Source organism: Saccharomycopsis crataegensis (assembly GCF_037102585.1).
Source record: "Saccharomycopsis crataegensis DNA, jcf7180000000085, whole genome shotgun sequence".
In the NCBI taxonomy this organism is placed as follows: domain Eukaryota; kingdom Fungi; phylum Ascomycota; class Saccharomycetes; order Ascoideales; family Saccharomycopsidaceae; genus Saccharomycopsis; species Saccharomycopsis crataegensis.
Genome location: NW_027043830.1, coordinates 716,660 through 739,628, shown reverse-complemented (window position 1 = coordinate 739,628; position 22,969 = coordinate 716,660). Strand labels below are relative to the sequence as shown.

The following is a 22,969-nucleotide window of genomic DNA, read 5'->3' as shown; positions in this document are numbered from 1 at the left end:
TTAATTCACTGTTATTTCTTATACATGTATCCCACTTGGAATGTTTAACAAGGGGAATCGGGGTGTGGGAAAGGAACATCAACTTTTACATGTTAATATATAAGAGAGCAGTGCCTTTAGTAAATGCAAGAATAAGCATCTACAATAACTAAAAAGAAGAATCAACATAACATGTATTCAAGTGAAAGATATGAGAAAAGTCCCTTTTTTGAAATGGATTGGTAGGAAGAGGAAAATAATTATTAGAAAAAAAAATTAATAATGGTGACAATCAATAATAATAAGAAAAAAAAAGAAGGGAAATAGCAGAATTTAATCATCATAATATCCTGGGTGCACAAAAAAAAAAAGGTAATACTTTGCCTATATAAAACCTACAATAATAATCAATATATAAAACAAAAATTATGTTCAAAAATTCGATTATATGAAATGCCAAAATAAGTAATAATACAAGATGCGAAGCCAAAGTACGAATACATCTTTTCCAAGCAAGATCTATTAGGAGGGATTAATTGTAGATAAACTATTGATTGTACTCAAACTCTTAAGTAGTGACACATCAAATTTCAAGCCATTCAAATTTGGCTTTTTTGACACCCCACGGATCTTATCCTCCTCAGCTTTACGCTTACTCAGTGTTTCATTATAACATATCCAGTGGTATATTTTTTGGTTTACCTGAATAGCATTTTTCCATACCCATTCACCAGTTTCATCATGGAAGACACCTTTAAGAGTATCTTTGCAAATATTACATATCGTACTCATGTCAGTGCAATCATCCGGAATGACAATATAATGCTTACTGGCATCTGAAGAATTATCACTTGGAGCAGTAGTGACATCCCTGGAATCATTATTAGCTTCGGTTGTCGAATCACCTCCTTCACCCAAAATTTCACTTTCCTTGAACAAAACAAAATCCTCAAGACTTAAATAATGACTTCTAGTGTTGATACTTGCAGTATCCTTTAGCCTTTTGTTGATTCTGAAATGCCAATCCATATGATTCTGTGATTCTTGAGTGTCAGTGAAACGTTTACCACAATTATTACATTTTATTGGTTTGGATTCAAATAACAATTTCTGAAATTCTCTGATATTCGGAAGCTTCGAAGAGTTGCTTGAATTGGTAGGCAAAAAGTCGGAATAATCCAAAGCTGACCGTACATCAGACTTAGGCTTTACCTGCTTAGTGTTGGTCAAAATGGATTGAAGAATGGAGGTTGAAGGCAAATTAACTAAAGGCTTCAAAGGTCCTTTTCGAGGTTGCACGTTGCCACCAATAATCCCTGGTTTATTAGATTGTGGAGGATGTAATGCCATATTACCACTTTTATTAAGATTAATAAGCCCCGTGGATTGTAATGTATTAAATAAGGTATTCATATCAATGTTATTAGGTTTGACCAGGTTATTATTAGCAGTAAACGATGGACTTTGCTGAACATGATTATTATTTGAAGCAATGCTGCTGAGTAGAGCAGCTGGATTAAGTGCCATGGTGTTTACATTAGCATTAATCATTGTACTAGAGCTATTACTACTAATATTATTTACAAAACCTTGATTCGGTGGCGGAGTATGTATATGAATAGGTTGATTATTTGTAACTGGGGGATTAGTCGTTTGTATCTCACCACTTGAAAACTCTTTTAGTTGCTGTTGAATACCAGCCAATTCACTAGGACCAAGGGCCAGTGAAGACAAGATATTTTTGAGCTGGTCCAAAATTACCAACTTTTGGCTGTCTTTAGCATTGTTAGGATTTAAAGCCAATCTGCCACTAATAATACTCTGTAGGTTGCCAATCTCAGAAATCAAAGATTTTGTCATTGTTTGAGGTGTTTGCGGTTTATTATTGATGTTACCGTTGTTAAAAAATTGCTGTCCATTAGAATGCAAAAGAGGGTTTCCGCGTTGTTGTTGATTTCCCAACTGTTGAGCGTTAGGCTTCGTGACCTTTATGAGAAATTTCTCAATCATTTGAATAGCCTCATGAGGAAATAATGGCATACCTGAAGTAGACTTAGTAACTTTCCAAGTCTTGAAGAGGTCAATCATTTTCTTTCTTTGTACGTCATCCACAAGTGTATAAGTTTCGATGAATAAATTGGAAAGATTGCTACCAAAGAGAACAGTGTAAGGAGAACCGATATTTTTGCAGATGGAATCCAAAAGATAGAGAGAATAAAGCTTCTGGGAAGGTACACACTTTGTTATTCTTTTTATGATAGCATTGGTAATATATTTCGCCGCTGAAATGTTTTCTTGGGCAAGAATAGTGAGGGTAGTAATGAGAGGCTTTGAATTAAAAGTAAGCTCCGTAAGAGAGCTATAATAGTCCTCGCCAACTAGCTGGAGCTCTTTTTCAGAAGACATCAGGCCATTAACGAAGATGTTAGAAACTAGCAACTGGTAACTTGGATGTGTTTACTTCAAAAGCAAATTCAAGAAAATCAGATTAATCAAGACCATCACCATCATTACCCTATCAAAGGTTCATCGTATATGTCTGGGTGTAGTCAGCTGATGAAATACTGGATGTCCAGGTGTCGGGGGTTCTCGTTCCGTTATCGACCAAATCGTGAATCTACGAGATCAAACGAATTTTCCGAGATCTGGAATCTTCCAAAGGCAGGAGACGATTTGTCAGACATTAAAACAACAATTATTAAAGCCCAGAACAGCACGATGACAAATCTGGGTAGGCCACGCATAGAGACTGGTAACATAGATCATATTTCTACATCATTTTCGGACTTTTATTACTAAGTTTACATGAATTAATCAGAATCTGTGGTTCTGGCTCTGTGACGGGTAAGGACAGGGGGTGACTAAGCTGGGAATCGGTGGTCCCCTATAAAGCTGTGTGCCTTCGCACTCGATTTTCAAAAACAAATAAAATATAAACAACAAGTAATCCAACTTCTTGACTCAATTATAATACACACATAACAAAATGGTCGCTCAAGTTCAAAAACCAGCTCCAGCTTTCACTAAGACTGCTGTCGTTGACGGTACTTTCGAAACCGTCAGCCTCGAACAATACAAGGGTAAATGGGTTGTTTTGGCCTTCATTCCATTGGCTTTCACTTTCGTTTGCCCAACTGAAATCATTGCTTACTCTGAAGCTGTCAAGAAGTTCACTGACAAGGATGCCGTTGTCTTGTTCGCTTCCACTGACTCTGAATACACCCACTTGGCTTGGACCAACGTCGCCAGAAAGGACGGTGGTTTGGGTCCAATCAACATTCCATTGATTGCTGACACCAACCACTCTTTGTCTAAGGACTACGGTGTTTTGATTGAAGAAGCAGGTATTGCCCTCAGAGGTATCTTCATCATCGATCCAAAGGGTGTTTTGAGACAAACTACCATCAACGACTTGCCAGTCGGTAGAAATGTCGAAGAAACCTTGAGATTGATCGAAGCTTTCCAATTCACTGAAAAGTACGGTGAAGTTTGCCCAGCTAACTGGACTGAAGGTGCTGCTACCATCAAGCCAGATGTCGAACAATCTAAGGAATATTTCTCTAAAGTTAACTAGATTTGGTTTCTGACGCTTTACAATAGGTTATATTCAGCCACGAAATAATACACAAAGAATTTTATGAAATTTGTTTTTGCTTTGTATATATCCAATAATATCTTATAGAGTTTGTAGAAGATAAATAAGTCAATGATCGCGCTTGTTCGCGTTCAGGTACTCTTAGTGTACTGCGTTTGCAGTATAGATGCATTGGAATAGATTATTTGACACAAAGCTCAGTATATTAGTATACTTAACTACTAACAACCTATTTTTCCCTTTGTTTAGATATTATTATTCCTTATTTATCGATACTTTTTTCCTTGTGTAATCCACAGTGATCTCACACTTTCAGACCCAAGTTTTCACCTTGGAGGTCATCAGTGGACGTTATTATGATAAAGCATTAACGTCTACAGTCATATTTCTAAAAATATTACTATTGAAAAAATCAATTACTAAATACAAGTAATGCTATAGCTATATTACATCACTTTCAACTGATTTAACAGCATCCAGCTCAGTAGAAAAAATGACTCAAGAATTCTCGCACATCTCAAATGTTTCATATATCTTGTACAAATCTTGCACAGATCTTTGACAAAGTTCCTCCCACTTTCAAAAAGCTTTATATGAAGAGTTTCAATGTTTTGATAACGTAAATTTTGATGGGAAATAGTTTGGACAGAGGACACACACACCCCCCTGTGCATATATGCACCAATATTTGAACCAAAAACTCTGAAATTTATATATATTAATTAGCAGAGGCCTTTTCTCTCAATTCCTTGAGCTTATCATATCTCTGCTGAGCTAAGAAGGCTCTTCTTTTTCTTTCACCACCGTTGATCTTTTTGCCAGTTTTTATTTGGTACAACTTAATGGTAGAGTCTTGGCTGTACTTGTATCTCCAATTTAATATGTATCTTCTAAGGTTTGCTTCAATACCTTTTTCTTTCATTTCAGCACTTGTGACAGTAAATATCGATCCCCAAGTTGGAAAAAGTTCACTATGTTCACTAGCACCACGGCCAATTTTATTAAGGAAATCAGCAGCGGACATGGTTTCTGGAGGCACCGTGAGCTTAGCAGAAAGAGCAACTGAGCGGGTAGAAAAAGCTCTGCTGGTAGTAGATGCGAGAAGGCCAGTTGTTCTAAGCATTTTATTCTTGTTTATATTGTTCCGTTTTTTATTGATTCTTATGTGACTTACAGTATCTTATTATCCAAAAGATTTTTTTACCAGTGAAGTTGAAAAAAAAAAAAATCATCCGTAAACCCGCCCGTACACCACCCAAAATCATATAACAGAAACATCATGAAATCCATATTGCAAAAAGTTCTAACTGTAACAAAGATAGCATCTATTGGGAACCGCTTCTTTTCCTAAAAATACAAATAAATAAAGAAGAACAGAAGTTTTCGCATACTCAATAAAATAAATATGTCGGCTGATACTCCTCTTGACGAACTTCAATGGTCATCCCCAGAATGGATCCAAATGTTTGGCCTCAATTCATACAATGTGCTAGAATACTTTTCCCAGCTGCCATTTTATGATCGAGCTTCCAATAATCAAGTACTAAAGATGCAGTATCAATTCCATCCTCACTTAATGCATATGCCCCAGAGTCATCATGAGTTTGTTTCCGCCCTTCAAAAGATGTCCAACGGTACAGAATTTGTGGTACATTTGAATGGGGAACCAACTTTTTACATCATCCGTAAACAACAGCGACATTCACCTGGCCCAGCTCAGCTGTCGGTACAAATCTTGCACGACTATTACATTATAAATGCCAATATATACCAAAGTCCTTCGGTTTTTGGTATTCTCAACTCAAGACTTCTCAGCTGTGTGCTAAGTTTCAAACAAAGTTTTAATATTCTTAATGGCATGAACAATTTCAATAGCGGCACTGGTCATCAGTATGTTGCCACAGATATACAAAACAATATAGTGGAATTGGAAGCCAAGATTAATGCAATTAATAAGAATGAAATAGAATCTACTAATCCAACCGTATCGTCAGCCACTACTGGCAATATGTCCATGAAAAGGGCAAATAATGGTAATATTGGCAATAGTGTACCACAAGCACCTTCCACAGGCTCCAACCAAAATACTCCTGGTAACGTGGGGATAAACGCTGCGGCAAGTGCTCAAGGGTCTACTCGCCAGCCGCCGGCTGTGGTATTTGATAGGTTGTTGGGGATAACAATGAAAGAGCTCAAAAGCGCAGAGCCAGATTTTGGGAGCAAAAATTTAAAGGAGGAAATCAAATAATTCCTCATATCATTGACGGAGGCGGAAAAGGCACCAGGTATCCAAATTCTTGGTGTTGAAGTTCTTGAAATGCAAAACTTCTTCAACTGATCTATTAAATGTTAATTCCTGGTCACCTTTAATGTGTGTTATTGTATATGATCATAATTCGGGTGGTTGCTGGCAGGGGGATTCAGTTCCTCTGTGATTCTGCGCAGTTTTGCAAACGCAAAGAATGCTGATTAGAGATCAGTTTTTCTCAACATTATTGGACATATCAATATTCACAAGAACTTTGTTTGTTACATAGAAAAAGATACACGAATATTTTTTTTGTATGATCTATCTATATATATTATTATTATAAAAAAAAAGGAAAACAAAGGGCCACATAAGTCCCTCCCTAAAAAATAAAATGAAATAAAAACGAAAAAAAAAAAAAATTCTATAGTCTCTAAGATTCGTAGTGATCAACTTCAGGTTTTGAAGAGATGACACTTAAGCCATCTTCAATTTGACCCAAGTTTCTGACTTCTTCCATCTCCTCAGTTTGTAGCTCGTTATGGAACTTTTCCGGACCCAAGAAGGATATGATCAACATGTAGCCAAACACACAACCCATGAAGATTGCCATAACTTTACCATAGTTGTATGCGCCATGAGCAGTTTTCCCATTGACAGTATCTAAAGGAAAACGTGATCCAATACTTGATTCAATGGTTGAACTGGCTGAACTGGCTAAATTCCCAAGTTGGTATGCAAGACCAGAAATCATGGTTCTGTATGGAGATTTTGCCGTCAATTCAAATAAGTGAACACTGGCAATACCCCATGTTCCCATAACCGCAAATTGTAAAAAGAATCCTGCGCCCATGATCGCTGATTGATTATGAATGAAGAAAGTTGGATAGATAAACGCACCTCCGAAAACACAACAGAACATGATACCAAAACGACGACCAGTCAATTCCGTGAATTGCCCAATACAGAATCCACCAAGCAAAGCTCCCAAATTGACCACAACCATTGTAACGGTGATAGCGTCAGAACCAAGACCTACTTGATTTTTAAGCATAGTTGGGAACAAATCCTGAGAACCGTGGGACATGAAGTTGAACCCCGCCATAAGAAAGATTAAGTAAACGAAAAGAAGCCAGTCGTCCTTAAAGAACTTTAAAAGCTTGTTAGTTTTGAAGAAATGAACGATGGCGTTATCAGTTCTGGCAGCTTCTGGAGAATTAAGGTTTTTCTCCAATATTGTTTGCTGGTATTCTTTAAAGAACTTCATTTCTGGAAATGGCAACCGCCACAAGATGACCAAGAATGGAGGAGCGGCAGAAAACCAGAACAAGGCTCTCCATGAGTGTGGTGTGAATTCGAATGCTCTCCAAAAAATCACTGCAAAAATGTACCCAAGGTTATAACCTGGTAAGAACAACCCTGATAAAAATCCACGAGAAATTAATGGTGCGTCTTCCATGGCTGTTGAGGCAGCTAATGACCAACATGCACCCATGAAAATCCCGAATATGGCCCTAACTGCCAAAAATTGTTCATAAGTTTGTACAAAACCTGTACCAATTTCGAGAACCACGAATGCTGCTAAACAAGTAATCAATGTCCATTTACGACCGTAGTTATCTCCGATGATCCCAAATAGAAACGCACCAACAGAACGAAGCATGAGCACTAATGTGATACCCCAGGTGATATCGGTAACAGAAACATTGAGTGATTCAGCAATAGCGGTGGCAGAAGCACTGACACAAAAAAAATCCATGGAATCGATGGTCCAAGCGAAAAAACCCATACCAAAGTAGTTCCAATTGGACAAACTCATGGCTCTGATTGCAGGAACTGGACTCAAGGCCTTGATACTTGTTCCCGGAAACGATAACAATGTAGATAATCTTGTCAGAAAGTAAAGCCTAGCACTTTCTGCTGTTACAACATGTTTGTTGTTTGCACTGATTGGTTCAGTCATTATTTATTTGCTTTCTTGGATATTGTTTTATTTTGTTTTCACAATAAACTAATGTTTTTTCTACTTCTCTTTTTCTCTCTTAGATTCCTTAGGCAGTACTTCGATGGATAATGGCCGTATTTAAAGGATTTTTTTTTTTTTTTTTTTGTTTTTACATCATTACTGTCATTACTGGAGGGACGTTCTAGTACCAACTCCATTTCTCCGCAAGAACCATACAAAGAAAAATGTGGGGTGCAGGACATGACTTTGTTTGCTGCTGACGTTTATGCACGACACAATCTTAAATTCTGCGGCAGAACAAAACTTTTGTGTGAACAATGAAACTGTCAGATTTATGAGGGGAATAGAATCAGAAATGATTTCTAATTGATGACAGACTTACTGACATTATTTCTTGACTAATTATTAATAACAAATAGACGTCTTCAACAGTCACTGCTCTTAGTTTTTCTTTCATAGAAGAGCCATCCATGGTAAATATAGAAGTCCCAGTTAATCTATGAGTAGATTATTTTTTTTAAATACAACTAGAGAGTTCTATTTACAAAACGCTAACATAAAAAAAACAATAGGGGGACCCCTTCAGAGTCATCCCGGAGTTTACGTAAAAGTTTTCCCCAAAATGGTCTTATTTAGATTCATTCCATCTGCCATCTCCACATCGAAGCCCCACTTTTTGAAGGAAGGAAGAGAAGATCAGGGTCCATGTGCACACTCACCTATTTTTGAAAAAGTTTTGCCACCCGTCATATTAATAATAATGTGGCAGTATCGATTGCTACAGCAATGCCTGTCTGTTGCTGGATGTAACGCTGAAAACTCCGCAAGCCTTGGCACAATTATTCCTTACACCCCGCTAAAAAACAAAGAAAAACAGTTGGGGTTTCATTCTTTTTCCCGGGCGCTGCCATGTTGGTTGGTTCAATTAAATAATTTGCCAATTGGCAGATATTAGCGGCCCAGCGTCTTGATGCTTCTTATATTACTGAGCAATGATGTAATAGCTATTAATAAAAAAAAGTCTCTGTGTTGGATCTTTGTATTTTCTGTAGAACTTTGGAAACAAGTACCAACTTAGAAATAATTACTAATCTTTCGAAGTTATTTATGACTCGATCTTTTTACTTTTTTTTTTTTTTTTTTCCTTTGTTCTCGTGCTGACTTCGAGTAGTTGTCTTGCCATACAGAGATGGAAAGCAGTAATAAACACTACAAGAGTATACGACAGGTCTTTCAGATGATCTTGCTATTTGTAGTAATTTCAAAATCGTCTTCGTTTAAGTAATTTTCCAGACTTCTTATAGAAACGCTTTGAATTTTTCTTTCCTTTAAAAAGTTTGTTGTCAATAACATACATTCTTTTCTTTAACTTCAGTTTCAGCATTCACTTCCATTGATCTAAGTGTTCTAAATACTAATTGATCAGGCTCTTCAGGCTCATACAATGAGATCAACGTGTCAACATTTGTTTTGGCAGACCACTCTTTTTGGGTAGTCTCATCTTTAAATATGTACTCCAAAATTTCTCAAACTTATCTATAAGGATCTTCTGCTCTCTTGATAACTGGATTCTCGAACTCTATAAAATAGAACAAATCTTTGGTAGTTAAGAACTTTTTGAGTTCATGGTAAAAGGTAATAAACTTATTGTCTCTTTATTTTGGTAGGATCGGTACAAGACAAGCATCACTCTTCAAGGAGCTAGTTGTTGGCTATTTGTCAATAGTTAACTGATTATCATATACCACAACAGTGGTGGGTACTGATAAAAACAATGTATATATGGATCTAATTTGCGGGGGTACTTCTTGTATTTTGGCGGCAGAAAACAGTTTTTAAATGAACCTTGGCCACTCACAAAGCATTGTACAATACGTCAAAAGCAATATACAACAATACCACTATTTTCTGAAGAATATTATTCTAGCATCGTACGATCAGTGGCCTATCTGGGGCAGGATATTGTTGAAAATGGAGAAATAGGACCCTTCTTTTTTCCCCCAGGAAAACAGTATCCATATAGCTGTGTTAAATATTTTGATTTTTTTTTTTTTTTTTTTTTAGCAAAAAACCCTATTTGTTAGCTTCAAAACCTCCCCAAAGATTCAAAAGATAAAATGATAATGTTATCGTTTTGCATCCCGTTTGCGTATATACTATGCACTGTAAATAGTATACTGTCTTGGATTTATCCTACCGTTTTCTAGTCGAGTTTCCTTCATCGTAAACACCTAACTCATACATCAAAGTTCAGGTTCTAAGTTTTCCACTTGTTGAAAAAAAGTTACTTACTGCCATGCCCATATAATACTGAAAGATATTAGCATATCATCCTTTTTTATTGTTATATATTGGAAATGAACTCAATATTCAGGAAAATAATGAGAAACTTTTCAAAAAGAAAAAATATATAAAGAAAACAACAAACAAACCCTTAGTTTCCTATGCAAGGAATTTCCAAGACAAATGGTCTTGTAAGGGGGGAGATTGTGGGAATTTACCTGCACTTGAGAGAGAGAGAGAGAGAGAGAGAGAGAGAGAGAAAGAGCGACAGTTGCTGTTGATAGATATCAAGATGATGGCAGCTAAGTGAACTTTTGAACTGAGAGTAACATATCACCAACACACTCTTGCTGTCAATGCCATCAAGGACCCTTTGTTGATGTGTGGATGTCATCGCGCTGAGGTATTGATGTTGTCAAGAAGTTTACCTGTTTAGGCAATAGCGTGCATGGGCGATCTTTCAATTTTTAGGGAAAAAACAAAAAAACAAAACAAACAATATATTAAGCATCTCCTTCACACTCATATATAGGTAGATATCCCAACAATATCATTTGGTGTTGGTTGGTTAAAAAAAAGATGGTGTCTTCCAATGGTCGGTCCTTGGGTTGGCTCTTATTATTGCCAGTGTTCATGGCATTGATATATTTAAAATCCCCCGGAAATTATGATAGCAACCATAAACCAATAATAACCCAGTCCTCATCATCACCTGTGAAAATAATCGACAACTCTGCAAGGGCCGAGGAATATGAATCATTGGGACTCACCAATTCACCGTCGATTGAAATTGAGCTTCCAAACAACATGAGAAAAACCATCCATGGACGGTTCTTGCACATTACCGACATGCATCCTGACTTTTTCTATAAAGAGTCAACTTCAATCGGCACCGCTTGCCATCTGGGTCATGGAAATGCTTCGTTTTATGGGGATGCCATGATGGGCTGTGACTCTCCTTATGCGCTCGTGAAGGAGACATTGGATTGGATCGAAGCTAACCTCAAGGATAAGATTGATTTTGTCATTTGGACCGGTGACAATGTACGTCATGATAATGACCGGGCCTATCCACGTACTGAGGACCAAATTTTTGATGTCAATGAAAATATCAGCAGTTTGATGACCCTCAAGTTCAAAGGAGAGGACTCGTTGGATCCAAGAGCGTTCCAAGTCCCGTTGGTGCCAAGTCTTGGAAATAATGATGTGTATCCTCATAACTTATTTGCTTTGGGACCAACTTTACAAAGTCGATTACTTTATAGAACTTGGCTGAGTTACATTCCTCAAGACCAGGCGCATGTATTTGAAAAAACCGCTTGCTTTCTTTCAGAAGTCATTCCTGGAAAGCTTGCAGTTCTTTCGATCAACACGTTATATCTTTTTAAGAGCAATCCTTTGGTTGACAATTGCGATAAAAAGAAACAACCAGGATATACCTTATTTGTTTGGCTAGGATATACTCTAAAGGAGTTACGTCGCAGAGGAATGAAGGTCTGGCTCTCGGGACACGTTCCTCCAGTGCCTAAGAATTTTGATATCACTTGCTACAGAAAGTACATTCTATGGCTCTACGAATATCGGGATATTATCATTGGGGGTGTGTACGGCCATATGAATCTTGATCATTTTGTACCTTTGGACGCGGTTGCTGCATACCAGTCTTTAAAAAAAGATACGCCGATGCCAGGATTTCAAGATCTTGTTAGCGCTTTTCAAGAGTTAGATGAGGATGATGAAGATGGATATATTTCACTTACTGAGCTCTATTCGGCATTTGGGATTGATGATTCTCATGGTGCAGCTGCCGCCAAATTGTCTTCGGAACTTCATGCGCTTGGTGCGTCTCCAGGGTCGAACAAAGTTAGTTATATGGACACGGTGAATGATATATTCTATTCTTCTGTTATTTCCAGCTCACAAGGGGTAAGCCAGGAAAGCGATAAGAAGAACAACAAGAAGGACAAAAAGAAGAAGAACAAAAAGAAGAAGAAGAAGGAATATAATGATGGGACAAGATACCTGGTCATTCATGTTGCAGGAAGTGTTATCCCTACGTTCAACCCAGCGTTTAGAGTTTGGGAATATAATGTCACCAACTTTGCTGAAGAAGCTGCTAATATTCATACTGCATCGTTTGAACCATGGGATGATTTCTTTTATGGCTTGGAACGAAAAATCGATGCAATTGTTGGCTCAGAGGAAGATGAGTACACCCAGGAATATTTGGAAATTTTTAGTTTGCGCAATGGATTTGGGGCGAAATCAGATAAATCGCTCCCTCCAAAAATGCCATCGGGTACTGGTCTTGGACCGGCGTTTGTTCCTCAAACATTTACTCCTACGAAATTCAGTCAATTTTATTTGGATCTCGAAGCAGTTAACTCTGGTAAAAAAGAGTTTAGATATGAAGTTGAGTACACCAGTGAAAGCGAACCTTATTCCATGAAGTCTTTGCTTGCGAATGACTGGGTTGAATTGGCCAGAGAGTTGGCAAAAAAGAAGAAGGCTTGGAATACATATTTACACAGAACATTTGTGAGCACAAATTACGAAGAAATAAGGGCTTAGATTTTAGAAACATATTTACAGAATAAAATAATTTTTAGACATTTCAATGTACATTAGTTTTCTTTTTTTTTTTTTTTTGCCATAGTTTTTATATAAATTAAATATTTTTTTACACAGTGTAAAAACGACACTCAGGATTATATATATATTGTAATAAAGATCTTTCAAACCAGCAATGAACATAATTAAATAAACGGGAAAATCTAACAAAATAATAAACCAACAAAAATAAACTAAAGCCTCATGTACGAATAAGCAAACGAGTTCAAAACTCCGCCACGTATCAATCAAAAGCTCTTACCAGATGTAAATAACCATCGAAAGATTGTGCGTGATCTTGATGATGTTAAATTAGCTCTGCAGTGATAATTAAGAAAACAAAAATAAAAAGGAGTTCAGAATCAATTAAACAAATTAGCAGTTATTTCCCCCACCTTCCTCAATCAAACACATGCACAGTAGCCTAATGGCAAGCCAAAGATTCACCTTCAAGGCTATCTGTTGACAACAGAAGCAAATCTTGAACCCCATTTCCTACTTGTTTGTTACCCCAGATGTAATGTCCCACAGCTGCCCCGACAACCACCGCACCCATTAACCAACCATTAAAACTCATAAACACAAGCATCAACATGAACGAGTATCCGACAAGAACACCGTAGAACAATGCAGTCTTGAGTCTCGTGTCATTTGGTACCTTATTAGCATAGCTACCAGTGGTGGCAGGAGTTGGCAACCCTTTGAAAGACGTCAGGGATCGGGAGTACTGTTTATATTGATATTTCACAAATTCGTACCCAGCAGCTAGAGCAATGATCGCAACAACCGAGGCCAAGAGCTGGAATTGAGACTTGATATGCCACCATTCAAACACCACACAGACATCTTGATATTCCCAAGTGAAAAGCATGTTGGCGCTACAAGTACTGTCATTAGCACCGCCATGATTATGGCCCGGGGGCATCGTGCCATGGTCAGGCATACTGTGATCCGGCATGTGGTGGTCCATGATGATAAAAAAAAGATACTTGGCTTATAAAAAGTGATGATATTTTCTTTCTGGTATGTGGTAGATCAGAATATATATATATATTACCAATGATGGGAGATAATATATGTATTTATAGAGCAGCCACAGCATGTGTAGGGATGGCAATATTTGCTCTCTTTCTTTGGGGGGGGCTTAATCCAGTGACGCGGGTGAGTGTTATTTTCCGGAGTGCGTTTAAACAGATTTGGTGATGCTTTTACATGTTTCGTAATTAATAATAAATCATATTTGTATTAAATAATGATTGATGCAAAGAATAAAGCAGATAAAAGAAAAAGAAACCAAAAAATAAATGAATAAAACCGTACAACTCTTTTTTTTTTTCAATAATTCAAAAGGAATGTGTGTGTGTCATTCAAGAAGAAACAAAAGATCATAATCATCATAACAAAGTAAAAATGCAGGAAGTTGGAAAAAAAAAATAATGAGTAGGAAAAAGCAGCAATGATGAAAAAATAAATAAATAATCATAGTTTGAGGAATATGGAAATATACTACAAATGTGAAGGCCCCCGCTCATTGGTGATCTCGGAGATCAGCAAAAGAGAGCACTAAGGCTTTTTGATCCCCGAGGGACTGCCAGTCTTACCGTATTGAGCTTTAGAGGCAGTGGCAGGAGCAGAAAAAGTACCATGACCAGTAGTAGCTTTGTTGGGGGTCATTGGGCTGGTGGTAATTGAATAAGAGGATGTTCTACTGTGGGAAATCGAGGTGCGATTGCTTGACATTTCCCCAAGCGAGCTTTTTCTGGATACCGAATAGGTACTGCTGGTTGGAGAATTGGCACCGGGAGTAAGTGACGAGTTGGTTCCATCTGCTTCAGTTTCTTCGGGAATTGAGGCAACTCCAGCAGCCTTGTTCTTGCTTCTTTTGATCGACTGTCTTTTATTTTGAAACCAAATCTGTACTGCCTTCTCGTCCATTTTGACCTTATCAGCAATCTGTTGGCGCCTGGCCTTGCCTGGATTAGGTCCCAATCCGAATTCGAGTTGCAAGATTGATAATTCATGAGTGCTGGTTCTTCTCCGTTTGCGTCTAGCTAACTGGGCATTATCAATCGACGGTTCTTGCGATGGGAAGGTGGCAGGGGAATGAGAAATGAAGGCAAAGATTTTTTCATTGGAAGGCTTTTTAGCCGGTGGTTTCTTTGGTGCAGCAGAGCTAGCGGTCAGTGGAGGGGTTGGCGGGGCGAGCTGTGGAAGTGGAGGAGGTGGAAGTGATGGTCCCTGGGGTTGTTGTGGAGGTTGGTAAGGGTAATGGTAAGAATGAAGTGAGTTAGGGATTGGATTTTCCATGATATGCGAAGGGCTAACGTTTCCAGGAGGAGGGCCGGTTAGGGATACCGAAGCCTTTTTAATTGTCGGAGGGGTTTGTAAATTAAGCTGGCCTTCATAATTCTTGTATGGCTCCATAGGTTCAAAAGGCGATTGTACGCTAGCGCGGAAAGGGACTGTTGAACTAAGACGGTTTGTAATCATCAAAGGAGAAGTGGATGGTGGGATATTGAAATGATGATGATGATGATGATGATGATATTGCGAAGAAGAATATGGGGTAACATGGTAAGATGACGGGTATTGACTGGAGGAGGACTTTGGAGTGCCGAAACTCTCGGAGATTCCTGTGCCAGTACTGCCAATGAGAGTGGAGATTGGGGGTAACGATATTGGTCTGGATGACGAGTTTTTAGCCGGCAACTGATGATGGAGGTCCCTGTCCCGACTGGAATTATGAGAGTTTGAGTTCATTATGGATGGATATTGTGAGGAAGAAGTAGTAAAAGTTGAATAAGAAAGGGACATTATCTGGCAGTGTTTTTAAGGTGGGCAGTTGAGTGTAGAGTATATTTTATTGTGGTGTTTTTATTTTTATTTTTTTATTCTTGGATGTGTTTTTTTTTTTTTTGTTGTTGTTGTTGTTGTTGTGGAATGGTTGTGATTTGTTTTAATGAACGCTGATTCAGGAGTAAAGTGAAACGAGTGACTGGGTAAATGAATGAATTAACGATGGTGCTAATAGTGACGGCAAGTATCAATAAATGAATGATAATAATAATACTAGTAGTAATAATACTGCATGAGATCAACAGAACAGCAGTGTCAAAAAGAACGAAGGAAGGAAGGTCTAAAATGGGGGAAACCTCAACATATATGGTAAGGGGGAGAGAGAGAGAGAGAGAGAGAAAGAGAGATAGAGAGAGAGAGAGAAAGCAAGAAATAACAACTGTATAGCATCCGCAGGCGAAGTACACGCAGATAGACAACATCCAACCCTTTTATACTTACCGTCTGGCCTGGCAAATACAAATAGCGCAACACAGAAAATGTTTAAGACAATACTGTGCAGCTTAATGCAGGTGCTGCGGCAGGCACCGAATATAAATCACAATCACCGCAACAAACAATCCCTTGACCGAATCGAGCGTGTGCGAGCGTGGGTGCGTGCCCGTGCATTGGTGGGAGGGAGGGAGGCTCCTGGTTTTGCTTAAATTATTTACTTTACTTGACTCTCGATTGCGATTTTACTATACCATCTTCCTTCGCCCCCCTCCCCCTTCTAGATTTTTATTTTTATTTATGCCTTTTATGATATACCATGTCTCCACCATCCACTAATTTGTATTAATTAATTAAACCATAAATTAAAATATAACAGGCGATTTCTTATATCTATCACGGTTTGCTGTGCCCACCGGTGTTCATTCAGCCAATCTCTGCCTGAGCATGTTACAAAAAAAAAACAACAACAACAACAGCAACGTAAAGACATAGCATAACATAACATAACATAACATAACATAAAACACCAGACAAAGGGCGTTAAGGATCCAGTGAGGCAACACACTTAAATGACGCTAATTGGACATTTTCTGTTTTATATCGGAAAATAGAGGCACCAGACCCCCACTATTGCCTGTTTCAGTGCTAGCATATGAACCCTAGTTGCCATTTGTATTATTATTAGCCCGAAATAAGGTTTGCTCCGTAATCTGCTATTCAATTCCAGATCTTTCCGTAACAATTGAGATACCTTTTCTTTTCTTTTCTTTAATTTTAATTCATTCATTCATTCATTCATTCATTCATTCATTCATTCATTCATTCATTCATTCATTCATTCATTCATTCATTCATTCATCTATTTACCCCCTAGATCTACAATAGTATTATTGAGCAGTGTGTTCTTCTTGATAATATATTTAATGTCACAAGACACTTACTCTATATAAAAACTACACATCACAACAATATATATATATATATATCTACGATATATCGGAATCTATTTTTACGATACTTTTTCGTAAAAGTTTTTCTTTTTTTTTCCACTCCTCCTCCTCCTCAAAAAAAATAAAAAAAAAAAAAAAAGGTGCGTTCCCGCCTATTACCTGGAACTACCCTGGATGCAAATAACATATCTCACTGCAGATCATTTACAGCAATTCCGCTGTAGAAAATCTTTCCGGTGTTTTACAACATAATTTATCAGCATTCTGGTACCACACACACACCCACACAAGATAGGACATATTTCAGAAATTAAACGATCCAGGAAAACTCATATTGCTAGCACTGTTATTACAGCGATCACCATTATCAATATTATTACTACTACTATTATCACTTGGATTAATAACATTCTTGCTGTCACTATTATTGTTGTTTATTTCCATTCTCGCTTGGGATTTTTTAGATTTTCCTTTCAATACATCATTCATATTTTCTTTAAACCTAAATGATAAGGGCCCAATATATCTTCTCCCCCCTTCAATATCTTTCCACCAACTCATAGTTTGTGGATATTTCTCAACCACCATTAAATGTATCTCTTGCGCAATTTCACGAACTTGGGCATCATTCTTAACCCAAAAACCATGTTGAATTAATGGCTTCAAATTATCCTCGTCTTCAATCAAATAATCATTCATACAACAATCTTTATGCTTCTCAATAATCACTAATATCAAATCATAGAACATCCGCTGACTTGCTACTCGATCGACAAATTCCACTGCTTGAGAAATCACTGGAATGAAACCAAGGTAATCATTACACGACGAATCAACTGCCATGAAATTCATCATTGTCGAGAGCTTATTCTCCGTATCCTTTAACCTTTGCAAATTCAAATTTCCAACCGTATAAATTCCTAGTTGGGTAGCACACAAATATCTAAACAAAACATGATGACGCTGGATATACGGAGAACCAAGTTTCCAGGTTTCGAATTGACGATCAATTGCTTTATGATCACGACTCATGTATCGTAAATGACACCAGATGTATCTCAAAACAAAATCAACCAAAGCCCCGCAAATCATATCATTTGCATCCTGTAGCAAATTAAATATGGTGCCGGTACTAATAATCCTTTCCATCAAGTTATTAAATTCTGCCAAATAAATGTTTGGATTGGAGAAATTCTTGTCATTAGCACCAAACACTAACAATTTGACAATTAAAATCTTTTTAGTTACAGAGTCACCAGAAACAATCGGAGAAGTCTTATTATTGGTCAAAAATAAAGAAAGTTCTCTAATTGCCCTATCAACTTTCCACACCGAATTATATCTTTCCATATTCACCAGGAATAATGGGTTTGCAACCCATTTTTCAATATCAAAATGATTTTTTCTATTGAATGCAAAATCATCAACTTCCAATCTTGGTGTAACTGGAAATTCCACATTCTTAGGACACAACTTCATTAAATCATCCGTTCCATACACTATTTTTCCACTGGAGTTAAAGTCTCCATGAACTCCAGTGTAAAAGAAAAAGCGGTTACCCACACTGAAAGCTTCTCTGGCTGAAACCACATCTAAAGGAGCTGGTGGTGGTAATAATTGATGCCTCATGGATATCTCTCGTTGAATGGGAATTTGCGTATAATTTTTTTGTTCAGGCATGGCACTTAAAAACAAATGTTCCTCAAATGAGCTATCCGATTTCTCACAAATGCGACCAGAAGGTGATTTTAATGATGGTGATTGTGAGAATGTGCCATCACTAACCATTGGCGCCAGCGAAACTATTTTGCTTGACCAATACAGGCCATGGTGATCTAGCTCCTTCCAAATGTCAGACTTTTGGCTTGTCAATACTTCCCTATTGTTTGCAGTTCTATTCCAATGGTAATCAAGGTTGTTTTCAATTACGCTTTGCCGACTTTTGCGACTTTTGAAATTGTAGGCATATTCTCTGATGAAAAAAAGTAAGCCCGCCAAAATTGTAAGTATGATTGTGATCCCTCCAAATAAATAAAGCGAAAGAAGCATAGGCTCAACATCTTTTGCTGCTGATAAGATTTGCGATCCAAATCCAAAATACTTTGAACCATTAGTACTTGAATTCACATTGGATCTGTCAACGTTCATATTGTTTCCCAAGGAAATGATATTTGGGAGTTTATGATTATGTGCTTGCCCTTATGGTTTTCCAGAGACAATCCATTAACTTTCATTTAACTTTCATTTTCATTTTCTGGTGTTGGATTTTTTCCCTGTTTCTCTTGCCTTTTTTTTTTTCCCCCCCCTTATGGTTTGTGTTTGTACCACTTTAATCTGATACATCTGTTTGGCGCATAATTTTCTTCAGCACAATTGAGATAGGAGAAAAGGGAATATCGAGTGTGAGATAGATTTCAATAGCCCCCTGTAATGACCTCAAGCTCCCCAGCAACTTGTTCTAGGCCTGAATCGCCAGCCAGTTTGGGGCCGTGAACCATTTGAAACAATTTTGAGAGTTTCACGCTGTAATAATGTTGACGAGCATGTGTGTCGCACCAAATTCTGTTAGACGGCCTTCAGCGGTTTTTGCGTTCTTTTTCTGCCTCTTTATTCTTTACGCGCTGGGATATTTTTCAAAGACGATTGTTGAGGCCATACAATATATATATATATATATAACTATAATGGAATATTGTCTTGCTAAGAGAGTCTTTTAAAATATACTATTTTCACATGCATTGCAGGCGTCTTGGTTCGCGTGTAAAATCACTGATTGAAAAAAAAAGGATTAAAAAAAATAATCTGTGATTTTATTTTTAACCGCTGCCACTAAAAAAATATTATACAGGGGTATAATGACATGACTGTGGACAGTCTCGTCTAATTATTTCACACCATAAATACCCTCAAGTTTCCATTCAAATCATTGCCACCACCATGAATCTTTCTCTTTTTTTGATTTAATCAATACATTAGCAACCATTATCATAATCTCTTTGTGATTAATTTTTGATACCACCAGCAGCTTCCTATAACTAAGAACATCTTCTGCTAAAACACAACCGAATATCTGGAATATTTATTGGCGTTTCCTTTTCTAATTCAACACAATAAGCACATTATAATGAAGTTCGTTTCTATTGCTATCTCTCTTTTGGCAGGTTCTCTCTGCGTTAAAGCTGAAACCGTTCAAGCCATTTCTCAAATCGGTGATGGTCAAATTCAAGCTACTACTGCTACCACCTCTGCCGTTACAACCGTCCAAGCCATTTCTCAGATCAGTGATGGTCAAATCCAAGCTACTACTGCTACCACTTCTGTCATCGCAACTGCCCAAGCTACCACTGCCACCATCTCAACCGTTGAAACTGTCCAAGCCGTTTCCCAAATCAGTGACGGTCAAATCCAGGCCACTACTGCTAGCGTTCGTACCGTTTCTACTTTGATCGGATCCGGTTACAGTGACCTCAGTTCTACTAAATCCGTTTCCGGCTCTTTGAGTGGATCTTTGACTACCATTACCACCACTAACGCTAATGGTGTTGCCGTCACTATTATTGCCACTGGCGCTCTCACCTCTAATAGTGGAGTCTCTTATGCTACCGCTAGAAGCACTGCTGAAACTATTGTGACCACCAGTGATGGTGTGGTGATCACCGAAATTGTGAGTGGTGCTCAGAACTTACAAACTTCTATTACTGGCACTGTAATTTTTGGGGCTATCTTTGCTGCTTATGTAGTATTGAATACTTTGATTTACTAAATATTATGATTGCTATGATATTTCTTCCTCTTTTTTTTTTTCATTTTCCTGTTTCTCATAGACTGTGCATCTTTATTTTCATCTATTTTGGTTTAGCATTCATTACTCATCTTATCTAACTCTTTGGCATTATTATCTTTGATAAATATTTATGCTCCTATTATTGTTTTGTATTCCTTCTGTAATTTGCTTGAAGTGAAAAGAAAAGTAACCATACGTAATAATAGATATTTTGGAAATATTTGAAACCGTATCGTTCAAATTAGTGAATGCCACTAGTTTTTAGTGGGGAAAGTATACTTTCATATGAGAGATTTTATCAGACCACCAAAACTTTCTTGAAATTGTAGATTTTTGGGAACAATACTATAATGATGTCTCAAACAAGTACTAGTAGGCTAAGGTACAAATAGGTGTCCCCATAGGAGATCCATTTGTGAAGCGTCAAGTTATAGTTAGCATGTGTGGATGGGCCAAGTATCCATGTAACATTCCGTTTGTGAGATAGATAAGAAAGTTTAACAGTAGAGTGTAGTGCACATAGATATACGAGTAAATTAATATCATAAATACATGAAGAAAGAAGAGATCCGTCGGTTACCTTTTTTCAAAGAGTAAAGAGCCAGAAAGAAAGAAAGAAAGAAAGAAAGAAAGAAAGAAAGAAAGAAAGGTACCATTGTTTCTTGGTGAGGTACCTTTTCTTCTCTTGCAACATCTTAAAGAAGTGTGATATATTCAGGAACACAACGACTATTGCGGCTTTTTCCATCCGGAGCACATTTGTTTTAGGATAACGTGAGACAAAGTTTAATCACCTTGCCCAATCAGGAAAAGCTATCGACTACCCAAAACATCCATTTATCTTGTGAATGCCACAAAGTGTCCTCTTTTTTTTTTTTTCTACTATGTTTTCTTCTTGGAAATTCCTCCTGACAATACCTGATTCTCCACCATTTGCTAATATTCCCTGCCCTCTATTGCCCATACCGTGCCATATAAAATTTTCTCACCCCAACAAATGCGGACTGTTTCAAGATGCTGTTGCGGCCCCCCAGGGGCATCAAACCACAATTGCCGGCCTAAATAAACCGCTGCACTTTTCTTTTTTTCTTTTTTTTTTTTTTAGGAAAATTTGCAAAAACTAGTATGTGTGCCTTTCTCACTAAAGCTGGTTAAATTGCAAAAGAACTCAAAATAATTCTTATTTCCACCCACAGAAATCAACTCACTTATGGTGCGAAGAGATCGCTTCTTGGGCTCGATCTCAAATTTATCCGTTGCCCAGTGAGATTAGATCTTTGTACAACAAAAAAGGATCTATAAAAGAGGATGAAAAAAGAAAAATTCCCTGTTCGCGTCGCGCAAATTCCCAGATCTGCAGGTCACTGAATCGCACCTGCCGTAGTATGCGTCGTCCTGCTTTTTGAGCAACAAGAACAATACACTTCTCCTGCCTAATCCAGTGTGTTCCCAGTCTATTGAGAATTATTACGTCGGTTTGGGATATTTTATTGAACTTTCGGCGAGGGCAATTATATAAAAACCCACATTAGTCCCTGTACCTTAGATTCTTATGACAATTTGCACCATATATTGAAGAATCTCAGCAAGTAGAATCACATCCTCAATAACATCATTTACTTACCCACTCTTGTTTTCTTGCACAGTTCCCCTCCTAGTTAACTTTTTTCTCATTCTATCACAATGTTTGCCTCTTCAGCTATTCAACTTTCTGCCCTCGTTGCCACAGCCAACGCTTTCTTGTACACCTATGCTACCGGTGACTTGACAGTAACAGTCTCCTCTGTGACCTATGTCAGTACTGTCATTGACGGTAACACTTATGACTTATCCTTCTTGGCCCCAACCGTCACCAACACCGTCCATTCTGCCGCCACCGACTCCATGAATGAAGTCTTCGACATTTCTGCATCTGGTATTCAATACAACGATGAAACCCAAACCGGTAACCTTCCAACCGATACTGCTACCACCTTTGTCACTTACGGTAGTAACTCCACCGACAGCACTACCTCATCTACTGCCAGTCAAGTCACTTCCACCATCACAACATACCCTGCTGACAACAGCACCACTTCCTTGACTTCAACTTCCGAAAGTTTGAACACTACTTCCACTAATGCTACTGCCTCAGGTATGGCTCCTTCCTTGTCCTCTGGTTTCGCATTGGGCGGTGGTTTGGTCATGGCTGCCATTTGCTTGCTTTAATTTCCTTGAATTTACATCCCGCTTGGTTCTTACTGTTAAAAGTTCCTTCATGTTT

At 37.9% G+C, this 22,969-nt stretch overlaps 11 protein-coding genes across 11 annotated transcripts; 5 read left to right on the top strand and 6 right to left on the bottom strand. All coding sequences in view use genetic code 12, as the record gives it.

Annotated features, from left to right (window-relative positions):
- Window positions 1–501: 501 nt before the first annotated feature.
- DASC09_050560 (Pcf11 protein) lies at window positions 502–2,385 on the bottom strand (the record flags this gene model as incomplete). The annotated part of the gene is made up of 1 exon (XM_064998655.1): window positions 502–2,385. One exon carries the CDS (start codon window positions 2,383–2,385, stop codon window positions 502–504), a length of 1,884 nt encoding a protein of 627 aa, XP_064854727.1.
- A 580-nt stretch (window positions 2,386–2,965) lies between these two features.
- DASC09_050550 (peroxiredoxin) lies at window positions 2,966–3,553 on the top strand (the record flags this gene model as incomplete). Its single annotated transcript, XM_064998654.1, has 1 exon — window positions 2,966–3,553. One exon carries the CDS (start codon window positions 2,966–2,968, stop codon window positions 3,551–3,553), a length of 588 nt encoding a protein of 195 aa, XP_064854726.1.
- Window positions 3,554–4,292: 739 nt separating this feature from the next.
- On the bottom strand, window positions 4,293–4,697 carry FYV4 (mitochondrial 37S ribosomal protein mS41 FYV4; the record flags this gene model as incomplete). The annotated part of the gene is made up of 1 exon (XM_064998653.1): window positions 4,293–4,697. The coding sequence occupies one exon, from the start codon at window positions 4,695–4,697 to the stop codon at window positions 4,293–4,295; it is 405 nt and encodes a 134-aa protein (XP_064854725.1).
- Window positions 4,698–4,979: 282 nt separating this feature from the next.
- On the top strand, window positions 4,980–5,822 carry MED6 (mediator complex subunit MED6; the record flags this gene model as incomplete). The annotated part of the gene is made up of 1 exon (XM_064998652.1): window positions 4,980–5,822. One exon carries the CDS (start codon window positions 4,980–4,982, stop codon window positions 5,820–5,822), a length of 843 nt encoding a protein of 280 aa, XP_064854724.1.
- Window positions 5,823–6,255: 433 nt separating this feature from the next.
- On the bottom strand, window positions 6,256–7,785 carry DASC09_050520 (Jen1 protein; the record flags this gene model as incomplete). Its single annotated transcript, XM_064998651.1, has 1 exon — window positions 6,256–7,785. The coding sequence occupies one exon, from the start codon at window positions 7,783–7,785 to the stop codon at window positions 6,256–6,258; it is 1,530 nt and encodes a 509-aa protein (XP_064854723.1).
- A 2,865-nt stretch (window positions 7,786–10,650) lies between these two features.
- On the top strand, window positions 10,651–12,642 carry PPN1 (endopolyphosphatase; the record flags this gene model as incomplete). Its single annotated transcript, XM_064998650.1, has 1 exon — window positions 10,651–12,642. The coding sequence occupies one exon, from the start codon at window positions 10,651–10,653 to the stop codon at window positions 12,640–12,642; it is 1,992 nt and encodes a 663-aa protein (XP_064854722.1).
- Window positions 12,643–13,105: 463 nt separating this feature from the next.
- CTR2 (low-affinity Cu transporter) lies at window positions 13,106–13,651 on the bottom strand (the record flags this gene model as incomplete). Its single annotated transcript, XM_064998649.1, has 1 exon — window positions 13,106–13,651. One exon carries the CDS (start codon window positions 13,649–13,651, stop codon window positions 13,106–13,108), a length of 546 nt encoding a protein of 181 aa, XP_064854721.1.
- Window positions 13,652–14,244: 593 nt separating this feature from the next.
- On the bottom strand, window positions 14,245–15,495 carry YHP1 (Yhp1p; the record flags this gene model as incomplete). The annotated part of the gene is made up of 1 exon (XM_064998648.1): window positions 14,245–15,495. The coding sequence occupies one exon, from the start codon at window positions 15,493–15,495 to the stop codon at window positions 14,245–14,247; it is 1,251 nt and encodes a 416-aa protein (XP_064854720.1).
- A 1,730-nt stretch (window positions 15,496–17,225) lies between these two features.
- Window positions 17,226–19,070, bottom strand: DASC09_050480 (uncharacterized protein; the record flags this gene model as incomplete). Its single annotated transcript, XM_064998647.1, has 1 exon — window positions 17,226–19,070. One exon carries the CDS (start codon window positions 19,068–19,070, stop codon window positions 17,226–17,228), a length of 1,845 nt encoding a protein of 614 aa, XP_064854719.1.
- A 976-nt stretch (window positions 19,071–20,046) lies between these two features.
- DASC09_050470 (uncharacterized protein) lies at window positions 20,047–20,685 on the top strand (the record flags this gene model as incomplete). The annotated part of the gene is made up of 1 exon (XM_064998646.1): window positions 20,047–20,685. The coding sequence occupies one exon, from the start codon at window positions 20,047–20,049 to the stop codon at window positions 20,683–20,685; it is 639 nt and encodes a 212-aa protein (XP_064854718.1).
- A 1,704-nt stretch (window positions 20,686–22,389) lies between these two features.
- On the top strand, window positions 22,390–22,914 carry DASC09_050460 (uncharacterized protein; the record flags this gene model as incomplete). The annotated part of the gene is made up of 1 exon (XM_064998645.1): window positions 22,390–22,914. The coding sequence occupies one exon, from the start codon at window positions 22,390–22,392 to the stop codon at window positions 22,912–22,914; it is 525 nt and encodes a 174-aa protein (XP_064854717.1).
- Window positions 22,915–22,969: the final 55 nt, after the last annotated feature.